Source organism: Lingula anatina, chromosome 1 (assembly GCF_051362555.1).
Source record: "Lingula anatina isolate TDL-2025a chromosome 1, LinAna3.0, whole genome shotgun sequence".
NCBI classification, from domain to species: Eukaryota; Metazoa; Brachiopoda; class Lingulata; order Lingulida; family Lingulidae; genus Lingula; species Lingula anatina.
Window position 1 is genome coordinate 50,206,084 of NC_141767.1, and position 16,021 is coordinate 50,222,104.

At 37.6% G+C, this 16,021-nt stretch overlaps 1 protein-coding gene across 15 annotated transcripts in view; it reads right to left on the reverse strand.

Moving 5' to 3' along the window:
- Positions 1-399: 399 nt before the first annotated feature.
- LOC106173155 (paired box protein Pax-6) overlaps positions 400-16,021 on the reverse strand; it is a 36,471-nt gene continuing 20,849 nt past the window's right edge. For 5 of the 15 annotated variants that reach the window (XM_013554181.2, XM_013554184.2, XM_013554176.2 and 2 more), the window contains 10 exons: positions 14,294-14,395; positions 11,421-11,492; positions 10,264-10,610; positions 7,470-7,671; positions 4,143-4,289; positions 3,733-3,815; positions 3,250-3,440; positions 2,950-3,056; positions 2,536-2,649; positions 400-2,266 (listed from right to left, as the gene is read on the reverse strand). In XM_013554181.2, coding sequence (XP_013409635.2) covers positions 2,151-2,266; positions 2,536-2,649; positions 2,950-3,056; positions 3,250-3,440; positions 3,733-3,815; positions 4,143-4,289; positions 7,470-7,671; positions 10,264-10,610; positions 11,421-11,492; positions 14,294-14,395 — 1,481 coding nt within the window. In that variant the 3' untranslated portion in view covers positions 400-2,150. Of the gene's footprint in view, positions 2,267-2,501; positions 2,650-2,949; positions 3,057-3,249; positions 3,441-3,732; positions 3,816-4,142; positions 4,290-7,469; positions 7,672-10,263; positions 10,611-11,420; positions 11,493-14,293; positions 14,396-16,021 lie in introns of all 15 variants that reach the window. The other 10 variants (XM_087009971.1, XM_087009975.1, XM_087009959.1 and 7 more) reach the window with 6 other exon arrangements.

Sequence of the window (16,021 nt, forward strand, 5' to 3'; positions counted from 1 at the left end):
CTTGCAGCCATATACATTTTGTTTTACACAACGGACGTACTCCCTCTTTTAATTTGAAACTTTTGAAAAATTTGTATGTGTAGGTAGGGGGCATGGTTTGAGTTAATTCACTAAGAGAGATTCTCCAGTTTCACAGTTTATCATAGTCTTCTTAAGTTGTTCATTTAATAGTTCATAGTACAGAAAAGACATTAATAGTAGATTTATGTAAAACAAAATACAAAGAGGGCCATTTTTGTCTTAAAAAGCAGGGTTGATAAATTTAGCTACATTCAACTTTATATCCGTTGGAATTTCAACTGGATGCCGTGACAAGGTCATGTGACTCTTGTCACTACGCTGTTATTTTTATTCGCTAAAACATTGGCATTATTTGATTAAAACACAGAAGCCCATAGGTATGTGCAGTTAAGACAATTTTATTGTTATCCTGCGATTCACCAAAAAAATCATTGTCAGTTGGTCATACAACTTCAAGCTGTTAAACAGCCCTATAGTACCTCATTTAAATTCGTGTAATTGAATGTGCATCGTGGGAGTCCAGATAAAATTAGTATTCACAAAAACGTAAAGTAAAGTGCGCTTTTATTAAGCTAGAACAATTTACAAGTGTCATGCTCTGTATTAGTATACTAACACTCACTTACACAACCTCGGAAAGGATCCGGTGGTTTTAAAAAAAAAATCCCTCGGGTTTTCCAGTGAGCAATAACAAAATTCCCAATTTTCTTTGACAGACGTGATTATTCTACGAAGACTCACTTGTGAGTAACTCTGGTTGTGGCAAGATTGTGACAATAATCATACAAAAATATTACTTTACAGAACCTACCACATTCTAGTTATGATACACGCACTATAAAAGTATAGTCATTTCCAATGTATGTGAACCAAAGTACTCATCTGCGTACAAAAGATTCACTGAAAAGCGTCTTATCCTGGAAACCCTCCGCGTTGGTTTAACTACCACCTATCAAGTTCAGTACCAGCAGAGTGTGGGACTGCTCCATCAAGAAACCTGCTTACTTTGTAGTCAAACCGAGTTGGACAGTGGTCTCTGTAGCACGCTTATTGCACAAAATGAGCTAATCTGTTGATAGAAAGAGCTTGTATATTTTTTTTTACAAAATAAGTGTGCATGGCAAGCCTGGCGTAACGTTTAGACACTCCGAACCGAAAGTAGAGTTAGGTTATCACATGATCAACTGACACAAATTCCAATATTGACCCTCATACAAATGTTAAATATTATGCTTAATTTGGGACTCGTCAACTGTTTTCATGCGATGAAAACGTAAAAGAAATAAAACCTGTGGATATCTATGCTATAACCTATACTTATCTATATCATTCTTAAATAAAAATATTTTACAAAACTTGTTGTAGTCAATTTTATACAATATATACATAAATAAACATATATTGATGGTCGTTAAACTGAACTGCAAGGACCCTCTATTTAGATAAAAGTACAACTTTAAATGGTAACTAAAAATCAAAACTAAACTTAGTGAAAAGTCCACTTTGATCACGAGACAAAAAACAAAGATTGTCAATTATTGGTATCATCAGTACAAAACAACAGCTATCATCATTACGATATTATCAATTGATGCTTTGGCATCAAAAGACAAATATTACAATGTTAAAGACAACTCGTCTTTCGGAAACTAACATGAACACACCATAATTCAAACCCCTATGCACAGTTAAGCACGAGTTTCTACTAAATAACAATACCACTGTACATGGAAGCAAGTGTCACACGTCTACATGTGCGTATTTGAGCTTGTTGCGTCGGCTTATGACAGTGACACGGTCACTTTATATATATATATATACTCATATATATTTAACGATAATATACACTATATCTTATCATCCATCTACGGTACTCTTTGAGACAAACAACGTCCCCTCAAATCGTCTGCTGTGAAATATTATCCGCCATTGTGGCGGGCGTCACGTGCTTCAGCTGGTCTTCTGCGTAGTTTATCTGGGCTGGGTCCTTTAAATGCTGGGGGCACATCTGAGCATTATTTTTCTATCCGTCTTTGTCCATGAGGTAATTGCATTAAAATAAGCTTTGAGCGTAACTGCTGGCTAGTATCCAGTGACTGGTGCAGAAAAAAGTTTTGTCGCCCATGCTTTCACTGAAGACGTGGTGACCAATACTGCGAAGTCATGGATCCCATTGAACTTAGTTCTTGGTGATGACCACCGCCTGGAACCTGTACCGGAACGGATACTCCTGGAGATATTAACCCTGTAAAAACAATTTTAACATTACTACTTTCTATCGTAAAATATTACTTTTTATTTCCCACAATGAAATTCACAATGAATGCTCTTCCGCAGTTGGGCTAATCAGTGTTCTTCAGTTAAACTAGGGTTGAAAACAACCATAACATTTTCAAATCCCACAAAATATTCATGCACTCTTCAACACCACCACCGAAAATTATTAACTTAAGGGTATGCATGTTTACCCGTTCCCTTACATGTCACGAACAAGTTATACCCATGCCATCATACCGGTGGATGCGCCGTTGGTGTTGCTCATATGACTCTGCATCCCTGGCGCATGGTTGTACGAGGACCGTGAGTAGCCGCTCAGGGACAGAGGTTCGTAAGCGCCCTTCGTGTAATCTGAGAAATGGTGAAAATGTGGTTATTAGTCAACTAAAATAACATGAAATTATCATGCACAGCATAAACATTATAGATATGAAAGAAAAAGCGTCAGAAGTCATCTAAAAGTTACTGCCGTGTGGAGATCATCCATTATACCACAATCCATGACATCGCCACTATGTCTAATGATTATCAACACTTTTTGACCGATTCTTGCTCATTTGTCTTCAATGATTTTCAATGTATTTTGTTGACACACACAAAACTTTTTAAACATCTATCAGTTTTTGAATCAAGTATGTAATGTTTACTTACCAGGAATCATACATGAATAGGAAGAAGAGGATCCCGATTGCAGGCACGCCGGGTTAGTTGGCCCAATGTTATTTGACAACGAGTAATTAGGCACTGTGGGGATAGAACTGGAACAAAAAATAAGATGTTTCTATTTTTGTAAAAACCTGTTCTTGCATAGAATCGTCACATTCAATTCAATGGGGGCAACAAAACCACAGCTAACACTTGTAAAAGTGGAAGTGAGTAGTTGTTAACAACCTACAGATTTCAACAACTTGGTACGTAATTTTATGCCTAATATGTTAGAAAAGCACGTACCTATTTTGCACGTACCTGTACGAATCGGCCATAGTTGCCATTGGTTGAGGAATTGTGGGGTACATGGTGTTCGGAAAACTGCTGTTTATTGGGATTCTTCCGGATCCTGGAGGACCCGACGCAGCTTCCCTTCGCTGGTTGCGGAGTTTTTCTTCACGGCGCCATTTTGCTCTCCGATTTGAGAACCATACCTGCAATAAATTCCAGACACAGCTATAATTCTCAATCAGTTAAACTATTTGCGTTAGGTACATTTGTTCGGTATTGATAAATTGGATCCCTGTTTTAGATGTAAACATCACTTCCGTTGTTACCAATGCACAAGTTACATGCTTTCATAAACGACGGTGTGTGTCACGAATGTTGATATACTAAAATTGACACCTTGATCACTAATTATCCTTTTCCATGTGCCTGTTATTTCAAAGGTCTCAAGTTTCCTATTACAAAAGAGGATTTAGATCGAAGAAGACGTTTGTTTACCTGTATCCGTGCCTCGGGCAAGTCAATTTTTTGAGCTAACCTTTCTCTGGCAAAGACGTCGGGGTAGTGCGTCCTTTCAAACTCTTTGAATAAAAACAAATAAAGAGAAATTGATTTGAAGGATAACAAAATATTCTCGATTGGAAAGAGGGGATATCGTGATATTATACTTCACACCACGAACCGGTACCATACAAAGGGGCCATAATTATACTATATTATTTGCCACATAATATGACCGGAATGTTGCTTGATTAATATATTTCATATATATGAAATACTCCTTCCTTATCTTCGAGCACTGTGTTAATGTATTAAATGGACAAACTGTAAAAAAACACCAAGGATTTGTAACATAGCCATAGGAATTGAGACTGTTCCTAAGAAATCTTCTAATTCGATTTTTTTACCTTTTTCAAGAGCTTCTAGTTGAGCATTGGTGAACGAGGTTCGGTTACGCTGGAGCTTCCTCTTCAGTCTCATTCGTAACTGCTCGTCATTTTCCGACGAGGAACCACCGTCGCCCTGCTGTGGACTGTCTGGGTGGTTACTATCTTCTGGAGCAAAAACATTATTACAGAACGGGGCATACACATTCCTCCCATTTCAATAAATTTGCAAACTACTTTATGTGCTATAAGAGAAGTAGAAAAAGAATAGCGGTTAGAAACTTTAATTTAGAATAAATACAATTGATCTGGGCGTTTGTCGTAAGATATTCATTAAATCAAGCATCATTAATACTAATATATTCAAATTTATAGGGAAATAAAAAAATGGGGGAGACTTGTCCCAGAACCTAGAGGAAAATTAACTGTAGTGCCTCGATATCACCAAAACTTGGAAGAGGTCAACAAGTCTAACCTCCGGTCGTCAGCAAGGCACTGATAGAGGTATAGTTTTCCAGAATAACTTAAAGAAGTAGCAGTGGCGGCACCTCTCGCAAGAAGCTATAGAGCTAGAATTACGCTCGAGACAATTTGCGATACAAATGCATCAACTCAAGTAGAACTTGAGCAATTTTCTGACAATATTTGAGATTTAAATCCCGAGGCAAAAATTTGCAGTCTGTTCGATCAAGATAAGCAGATCTGCTGTTTCAATTGAGGGCTGTTTGTGAACTCCACGAGTGACGAATGGGTCAGTAGGTACGTCCTCTGGTCGCCCGGGACGCACTTTCTCGGTGGCATCTTTGAGGGATTAAGGACACAATTCCACCAAAATACCTGGCTACTGACAGAGCCAGTGAATGCCCTATCCTTCCTTAATCCATGAGAATTAAACTCAGTGCCACTTTCCCAAACAGATAGGTTTAAATCAAGATGACCCCACACCAGACACCGCATTGGAACCCATCTTTCTGCGGTATGGTTAGAGTAGACAAATGCATTTTTATACATTAATACGTAAACACGCATGTTTAATTTTTACGCTGCAGGCATATCATTCATAGACCTGTTTACCTGCCATTTGCACTCTACTGGGCAAAATCCCTTTCTAAGTGAGATTATTTACTTTCGGTCAATCACTGAGCCCGTGTTCCTGCAAGGGACAACCCATTCAAGTGCAAATAATTGGTACTTGGGTGCCGTCAAGTACAAGACACTTATTGCTCATATTACATTGTATTAGACTGATAAAAATTTAGCGTTGAAATTCCCGTGGTGTCATAACCTAAAGGTGGTGATTCGTGGCTGATCTGTCGTAATTGTCATAAAATACAATAGTATTGAATTCTGCCCGAATACAGACTTGTAATTCCTTGTCTGTTGATTTACATCATCCTTTTATTAACTAACTCATTTATTTTACTTTCCAAATTTTGATAAACAGAAAAACGAATTACACAGAAATCGATGGCTTTAAGTCTTTGAATACACTCACATCAACAAAGTGACATCAACGAGTCTGTCACCCCCACTGCACCACAGATTGAGGGACAGATAAGCAACATTCCACGTCTACAAAACTCCACTACCTGTCAGACAGACCAAGTTGCCCTATACAGGCCAATGCCGAATGTCGCAACACCCAATCAAGTTTTAATTTGGAGTTTTATCAAAAGGTACAAATCTAAGAACTACATGAAAATGCTTTCTGGTGTGAGAGCGGTTGATAACGTTCTTACTCCCATCCATTACCCCGCAATAATAGAATGGGGAAAACTATCAAATATTTCTTTTGTCCCCACGCAACAAAATCCGGTGGACATGTTAATTCCTTTTATTTGGAGACAAATTTTCAAAATAGGTAATTTATCGCTGGGTTAGTTTTTAACAACACGTTGCCACGAGCTGATGGCCCTTCGCGCGCAAGGATATCTCCTCCGCGTTTTGTTGAATTATGGGGCAGGAAATTAACAAACAGAACCATTTCCACTCAACTGTGTTCTGACGTGTCAACTGGATCCAAACTACTGAGGCACCGCATGAATATGTTAGTGATAATTCTGGTCAAAGAACGCATTTCAGCCTATTGTACATATATGCCTGTGGCGTAAAAACGTACGCCTAGATATGTATAGTTAACCTTCAGTCTGATATACTAGACCATTTTATAATATTCTGCACGCAAAAAGTATTGGTTTTCAATATAAAGGTTTACCTTAAATCAACAAAATATCTACGTGTTTTATTCAAGGTGTTCAAGCAAAAAAAGAATAACCTGAAGGCACTTGGATCTCACGAAAGAAATCCACTGTTCTCACTAGCTATACAAGCACGTCTTCCTCTTTGAAAGCATGATAAAGGTAATATTCTTTTCCGAATGTGAAAAAGATCTCACAATAATTACAAACATGATATTTTCTTTTGGGAGCTTTCCCCCTTTTTGAGAGTAAAATAACGAGAGAAGCCACAAAAAACGTATAGCCTTATATCTAAAGATTTCAATATTAGTCCAATTTCTGAACTTGAGTGCCGATAAACGGCGACTTCAAACAGTCCAAACTAGTTCACCAAAGGGCAACAGAACTCTTAACCAACGGCTGGAAGCTGTGTCAACCCTATTTTTCGCACCTGTGATATTTGATCGTAGTGCCGCCAAAACAATCGGGTCAGCAGGTACAAGCGATTGAGAAACAGCTCCAGTATTGATCACAACACAGTCTTTACATAATGCCATTTATTAAGGAAATGGACAAAATCCTATTCACTCCTTGAATGCCTTTTGATCCGGTAGCATTGACTCATTCCAGCCAATTTCTAAAATATAATCAAAACGTCGGAAACGGACAGGTATGTCAATTTTTTTTCGGCTCATTGGACATGGACCACAATTCCTGAGACTCTTTTCCGCTATGGAATGCACTGCCAAAAGTACAATCCAGACAAGAAAACAATTTCAAAACCCTTTCATATTATTGACAATTTTCTTTTTTGTGTTATAACAGTGCAGCCGAACTTAGGTGAAAATAAAATCCTAGCAAACAACTCTCCGGGCAGCCGCGAGAGGTGCAGAGGTGGCGGCAGTAGAAGAGTTGCCATAGAAACCATGTAAGTCTGCGAGAGATTAGATTACTGCGCCTAGTTGATTTGATCACGAGGAAAGCAAAGTTCAATAAACCACCCGTAATTTGTTGTGAAGCTTGCAACAACGGATGAAGGAAGCCCATTAGAAACTGGGGCATGGTGAATTGTTCTCCCCTTTTAGAAAACAATGATATAGCAAAAGAGTCTTCGTGAGCACGAACAGACAAGGTTTACATTGCTCTTTATATTTTTTCTATGCTGCCTTACCTTTCTTAACTTCCGGTTGCGGGGGAGGCGGCGGGTTGTATTGGGAAGGCTGACTAAGGGTGTGCTGGGGCGCATACCAGGGGTTAGGACGAGGCCAAGCTAAACCATTGTTCAGTCCTAGTTTGTCGTACATGGTGTTCTGAGTCAACTGTTTTTGATTCTCACTGGCAAGATTCCGCAATACTCTATTTATTGATGAGACCTGAAAGAGAAAATGAATATCACCACTATCTGTCAATGCGCGCACAAATAAATTTGCTAAATATTTATGGAAAATAAAAAAAGACAGCAAATACATTTTCAACAACAGATAAATCAAAAGATGATTTATTCAATAAAATTATTGCCTCCATATCATTATGTGGATTTTGAATGGTTAAATGTAGACAACGAGGAAAATAAATAATTGGAATTTGAACATGTTTCAACTGGTGGATAAAGTCGTGTGATAATTCCTTATTAAGGTGTCACAGAAGGTTGAATGAGATACTGATTGGTTATTCAAACGAGAACAGAAAATTAGAACGATTTCTTTTATCAGCTACTCCACATTTAAATCATTTTACTTAAACAAGGTGATTGATCGTATCCTCGGTGGCGTGTGTGATAAGAACAAGATGTAATTGAATCTATTACAAGACCGTAAGACTCGACATTGTCTTCCACGAGGCACACTCCACCTGAAGACAACGCAGAACAGCAATGTGCAAACAAAAGGCACAATCAAGTTAAGAGAGATATCACCATAGACAATTATATTTCTAAGGATGACGACTCGGCAAAAGAATACGTATTAAATCGTGTTGGGAAATGATATCCAATGGCTGTGCCCGGCGCTCAGGGACAGAGAAAACTAGATTATGGGATGAGTTACAGAGCCGTGGTAATTTGAGCTACTGCTGCGAGCAGAGATAAAAGCCACAATGGAATTATGGAGATTCCATATTTTCTATCAAACCCTGATATATCTTTCATTAGGGAGCTCTTGTCATCGCTGTGGCGCCAAAGGAAGAGACATGTGCCGTTTTATACAGACTTTGATTTTTCGCTTGTCTCTTTTTTGAACGATATTTCTTACGTAGTATTATATGTTTGTTATCACCTGCTCGACGCCGCCCCACATTACTATTGCGACCGTGCATGAATAACATGCCATACCATTGTCACTTTAATTCCATAGTGATTTCAGGGCTTTTCAGATCCTCTCGTAATAGCACACAATACTCCGGCGTTTCCTATATACAACATACAATATAATCTCCTTTTCACTCATATTGTACAGACTTTGTTCAAACACTCAAGTAATTGATATGAGTCAGCAAGGACCACTGCAAAGCTGGCCAATTATTAGATATATTTTCTCGTCTTTTTATCAGTTCTGAATGACATCGAAGCTCAATTTTAACTTGGACAATTAACCCTTATAGGGAGCGGAACCCGCCGAGCCCAGCTGTTCAAACGATCAACCATGCTACCGTTTGTATGGATCACAATTTACAAGAAATACTGGGTAAAGAACTGTACAGCAAGGCAGCATGGCAAACGACACACGTGTTCTAACCTGTAATTTCCACAGCAAATATTTGACTATTATGCTAAGTACCGCTCTGAGAATCGTATTTTATCATTTTAACCATTAATACAGACCAAGGCCATGCACATTAAAAAAAGAATTTCCTTGCGCTACTAATATTCCGTTTCCTTCGGCAAACACGACCCTAGGATAATTGCTATACACTTTGGATAATATTCAGGGACTTATAATCCTAACTGTATACCGCTTCCGAGGAATAAATGGCAATTTAAGAAATTACTCTCTCAAAACACATTTAATTCTCTCTGTACACAATATTCTCTCCTGATGATTTGAACGAAATTGGTGTCAAATTAAGGAGAAAATGGAATCCTGATATTTTTGTCAAGAACTTCATTTGAAAACGAACGTCTAACATGGCGGGAAAATTATATTATCTGAAACTAATATTGGATGCAAACGACCAGAAGTGAGTTGAGTGTGCTGTCGACGTTACAGCCTGATATCAAATACATCATTTTTGCAGCACACGTGGAGATGCATGCGAATATTAAGATGTTCTGGAAAAAATATAGTTACAGCCAGAAACTGGCCACAACCCTTCCTTCGAATGCTCTATTTAATATTATCTTATAAGGATATTAAAAAAACCACATTCAGCTTGAAATGGCCACATTAAAGGGAAATGTTAATGAAAAAATATAAATGCCGTTTTATCACTAAAGAACGCCAGTATTTTTAAACTAACCTAAAACGCCTCGACGTTCGACCTTTAAAAATGTCGTTTAGGGCAGACTGCAAAGAAGTAACGCGAATTGACGGACCACAATATCTTTTACGACCTCGAAAAGTTTGTTCTTCATCATTGTATATCACAGCGTGGCAGAAAACAAAATTAGCAACCGCAAGGCAGATGTACTGAGGCAATTTTATCGAAGGAAATATCCCCCCTGATGCGCAGTGTTATCTAGTTTTTTTTATAACTTAGTCGCTGTCAGGAGAGGTGACGAGATGAAGACATCATAATACACTTCAAAATGAGTTGATGTAAAAACCACAATTTCTTTATTCCTAGATCCTTTACATACGACCGCAACAACTGGCGGCATTACAAAGGACAAAAGAAAAAAATCAAGTATAGGCGTTTCAAACTTACTCATTTAATGTGGAAAACGAAATACGTCTCAATCGTCTTAAGAGGCATCAAAAAATTATAACATTTAATTACAAAGATCAACAATAAATAAAAAATCTACTTACACTAGGAATATTATCCTGGTTACAAGTTCCTTCAGAAAGCAGCCTGTCTCTGATCTCCCAGGCGAATATGGAGGGGCACTCCCGCTTATAATGAGCAATCTTTGAGACTACCTCAGGGGTAGCGACCCTAGGTTTGCTTCCACCAATAGCCCTGGGCCGGATAGAGCCAGTCTCGTAATACCTGCCCAGGATTTTACTAACGCATCCGTTAGAGACTTGTAAAATGCGTGAGATGTCACATGGTCTTGCGCCACTATGGGCGAGCTCTACTATCTTTTGGCGGGTTGAATCGGGCAACGGGCGGCCATTTACAAATACCCCACCGAGCTGGTTGATGCCACTATGACCTAAAACGAGAAAAACGTTTGAAATACTTAATTTCAGCAGTTCTATAATTCATGCCCTTTTGGCGATTCTAAGATGGTTTTGTACACTAAATTAGAAATCAACATTTGAAAAAGATGAGTATTTCTTCCTCCAACCTTTCATAATCTATCCACATACTATCAATTCTCTGAACACGACTTGTATAAGACAGTCCTCTTGCACCGGGACACATTATATGTAATCCTATTGAATCAAAAGTTATCAGCTACTTAGCTGTTCATTGATAAAAAAAAGCCAAGATTAACCCCAGTTAGATAGGATCATCAAATGGAAACATTAATGTTCTATTTGTCACTCAATTTCACAATTTTCTGTCTGAAGTAGCAAATATTTCATCTGTATATTCTTATTTTATTGCTAGATACGTGATTTGGTTGCAAGAAGAGAAGCCTCAGGTTTTAATGGCAAATCTAACCACTTATGGATAATAGTAAGGAGTGGAGCAGCTATTCTGTGGACTTTTAATTTGAATTTAAAGAGACCCGAAGAGGGAATTAACCTTAAACAAACTGCAGCAGAGAAAATATTTATTGTGAATGTATTTTACAAAGTAGAAAAATATTGGGCACCCAGGTAATGATAAAAAACTGTCGAAATTTTGTGAATTTCGAATATTCTAAAAGCTACCACAGCAAGACCAACATATATACACATGCCTTTCCAGAACGATTATCTAAATGCTCAGTTTGTAAATGTCCTAACTTTTTTCATTTCAGAATTAAACAATTATTCTATTTTTGGCATGCAAAATTGAGAAAATTCTAACTTACTGGGGTCGTTTGGATCGAAGGACACGTTGTCCACGTGATCGAGATGGTGGACTTGCAATGGATTGTGGGAATCTAAAATTTCATATCAAAAGATTAATTTCTCAGCAAAGATAGGAACATCATCGACTTAACGTCAAGAGCTCATATTTTGAACAAAAAACAGGTATATGCCAGGCTCCATTAACGCTGCTCATATAAAAAACAGCCGGTCATATTGTTCTAGCCCCCACGCCAGCAAACTACTATTGGAAAAATAAGAACCAAATATCATTAATTATTGAAAATGAGAATTAAGAAATTATTGGAAATAATGAAATACATTGAACTGACAGTATGGGTAGATTATGAGGATAGGGATTCTCATTATCTATCTAATTAATGTTGTATGGAACGGCAACCCGAATATGTGACGAAGCTGACCAACAATTTCCCAAACGAAAGCTATCTCTATCTCATATTAAAAGAGACATCCGCTGTTATAATACTTAATGGAGCCGTTAAAGTCAGTGGAGGTTGTTAACGGATAGTACTAGTATCACAGATAACAAATGGATGATAAAACCAATGTGAGCACGTTTAAAGCGCTTAATGTCAACAAAGAGGACAAATTACCACCATCTGAATTTTCATAATTCATTCTCTGCAACTATTGTTCGGGTGTTCAATGATCTGAGCAAGAGCTAAGATGTGAAGTTTAAAACACACCTTTTTTTGTCTGAAAAACAATTCAACCCAGTGGATTGTAATGATACTATTCAATTTTTTTATTTGGCATTTAATCAAAGATTAATATTTTCAAAGATTCCAAATTCAGGAAATTCCCCTTCTGCTGTGTCGATGAGTATATATCTACATATAGCCGGATAACATATTTACACGTTCTTATATCCATACCACAAGAATTCTTAATTAAAACAAAAAATTGTACTATGCCCGGGGCTTCGTCTGACACAGTTTTCTACTAAGAAAAGGTAGGAACAGACTGAAAATCATATTTCTGGAAAATTGATAATGACACGCTGTGGTTTGACAGTGGGTTGAACAGAAAAGAAACCTCACTGGTTATGAACTCACCAGTCACAAATTTTTTCTTCTTTCTGGGAGAAGAAAAAATTTATCTGCAATATATCCTCGGATGAAAAAAATTAATCAGAATTCTGAATCTTAAAAAAGCAAAATATGCATATTCTCTGAAATCTTAATTATTCAAAAAAAAAAATAATAATAATAATAATAAACATGTCATTAAAAATAAACAATACAAGGTCAGTTTTACTACAAAAATCTTTGCACGAGCCCTAACTCTCTTCAAAGGATTGCCTACAGCTTGTGCTTTTCATTATACTTGCAGCTTCGTTATAATTACAAAACTCTGGGCCTTTCTTTGGCCACATCCCGAAGAGGCAGTGAAAATGGACTCCGGCAGATGAAAAGCCTTAGAATGAATGAAGACATACGACACGTGTTTTTCGAAGCCCTGTGAGTGCGTGAATAGAAAAATAGCTTCATCCCCAACTGATGTAATGACCTTTTAAATTACGGTCGTACACAACTCTAAACAGTAATGGTGAGATTGTTACGCGAAAACGAAGGGTGTCAACGAGTACGTAATGACTTTTCTATCAGATCCAAAACCTTATCGACCAACAGGTCCTTGTAAAAGACGCGTTGCTAAAGTCATGCAAAAGCCTTGAAAACAAAAGGGATCGATTTCGCATGGTTTTGTTTTTGCTCTTTCTCCGTCTTGTCGAACTCACGTTCTTGTATAGTGAGCGCATTCAAAGCTCACAAAATGTGGACTTTCTTATCGCTTGCTTTGATTTACTGCGACCCTGACCACCTGAATAACCTAGTATTTGTTATGAACGAAAGAAGAGCATGTAAGCAACAATAATAATTTTGGAAGGTGGAAATCTTTCCTTTCTGCGTATCAACCTTTTGAAAAGCAGAGAGAAGGTACGACTCCAATGTGCTCCAGTGAAAGGAAACCAAAATGGGGTCCTGACCCAATACTACGTTTTATGTGATGTAACCCGGTCAAGAAAGCCAGAAACAATGGAGTTCTTTCAAATCTTCAAAGACTATTGGTTTAGATATTAGAATTTGCAGATGTGCTCATTGTAATGGTGTATTGACTATATGATTGTCACATAGTTCCCAGCATGCATCATTTCCTTACACACATGAACATTCTTTTTGTTCAACCCACTCAGAAAAAATTAATACGAAGAATCAAAATTTCTTTGCAAAAACATAGTCATAATATTACTCTCTTAATTATAATTGATTTTCTGGTTCGATACAGCTGGGTGCAGCTCGTGCAAAATTCTTTTGAAACAGACGGTCACCGAGTCTCCAACCTTATGCACTCTAGGTTATGCTCCCCAAACTTTGATCGACTACAGCATTGTTTATTCTTTTCCTTTCAAATATTTATTTGTACATAGATTATTGAGAACATCACGTCCCATGTTACGTAAGTCTTGTAATATTTTCTCTGCTGAATAATGGAAGAACATGGTCAGTGAAATGGTCATTTTCGTCCTCCATAACACTCATTGTCGGCTGCTCATTTGGGAGACCAAGAAAACGCGGCTTGTTGCAGAAGAAATTGATAAAATCACGTTTTTTGGTTGTAACTTTCAATAAGAATGGAACTCGGTGAGTTAAATGCACATGGGCTGAGAGGTCATACTGGTGCTTTTATTTTCAGAGAGATTTAAGCAAACCAGTTCCAAAAATGGGTTGGAAAGCAATCGGCAGAATGTCCAAAAATAGACAGTTTTTATGTGCACATAAACAGTCAAAATTCCCAAAAGCAAGCAACCTTATGTTTAGCCGGACAATATGGATATAATATTAATCATATTTACCTCGCTTAGGCCTGGGTCTCGGTTGTGAGGAAGGACTGGACTGTGAGCCCGGTTGACTCTGGGAATCAGCTTGCTGCGCTTGCGGCTGATCTGAGCTGTCGTCTGCTCGAAAACAAAAACGAAAAAAAGTTTGAAAATTACTGGTTACTTTCATTTTTTACAAAAATATTTTTCTCATTTATTATTAAATATTAATGAGGTGTAAGCATCAGAATATGTATTTTCGAAAAAAAATCAACACTTAAAAACAAAATACAAAACGACATGATGTTATGTTCAATGAAAAGGAAATGGGACAAATTAAATAAATAGTATAGACTGTAACAGCTTCAACCAGTCAAATAACGGTGCCCTGTCTCCATTAGAGTGGAATTTCATGTTTTTGGAGAATGTTTTTGCCCGTCGGCGATATTTTTGACACTAAGTCTTATGTATACTTTAACATGATATTCGTCGTGGTCTGAAAAAAACAAAGATTGAAGGAGTTCGCAGCAAACAAGGTGGAGTACATCCAACTGACAGGCATTTTGGCAATTAAAGCAAGTTTGTTTGTATCTTGTTTCTGAAACTTAACACCAAAAATGTTAAGCTAATCTTAATTTGCTTAATGACCTTATTTCTGTGAGCTGTAACTTCCTTCATACAGGGATAAATTTGAAATAGTTTATGTTAAATCAAATTGAGAGAAAATGGTGAGTAACAGAGTTTGACTGGGGCAGATGGACTCGCCTACACTGTCTAAATGGATGAATTTCCGTGTTCAAAACATTAACTGAACAATGACTGCGTCCTTTATACTAAAATTTTTCCCATGTTACTGCTTCTCAAAGTGTCGTGTAATGGGCTTTTTTTATGAACTGGCTTGACGCCACAGCCTCTCACAAATGTCAATAATTTTTTCTATTCTTCTTTAGACGAATGCTTTGGAAATTATTTGAAAGAGCGGCATCGACTGGCACACCTGGGCCGAGCGGCCGTGCCAACAGAACTAGGTCAAACAAGGAAATTTACCAGTCAGAACAGCAGCTAATTAGGGTATTCCTCCTAATGAATTACCTTGTTAAATGCTGGTTGCGAAATCTTTTAGGATCTCTTGGTAATTATACGTCCGTATTGTTAACAAGATGGCCCCCGGCTTGTTCGACAGAATAGCTTGTGAACTGAGTCATGATGCAACGCGTAATAATATTATTAGTCGACCGTTTAGTTCGACGTGAAAGAAGGGATGTCCCTATCAGCCATGCCAAGAAGGTATTGTACAGATAAGTGAGTGACAGCGATGTTTGGGTGACACTGTCATCGCAGACTAATGAGGTGGAAAATAATTCTGCGAAGGAAAACAGGCTGCAAGAGCACTTATCATCCGAAATATTACTTGAAAAATGTATTCCGAGACCTAGAAATTAAAGTTGAAAATAACGCCCAATAGACGATTTGGGTATTACCGGGGATTTATATATAAATATATATAACAAACCGAACTTAAAATAAATCTCATTTCCTTCGGAGCAAAACTCCGACTTAATGAGTTATATCTATACGAAGTTAAAGAACCCAACGACAATTCACTATGGAAAATTGAACTTTAAGTATATTCCTTAAAGTCTAGTTAAATGGATTTTGGATTTAGTAAACAGTTGAATAGAACGCTCTTATGTCTTGTCAGCTGCGCGGGTATTCGTCGATACATCAAAGGGATTAAAGTTTTTAGCGTTTAAAAAGTGTCAT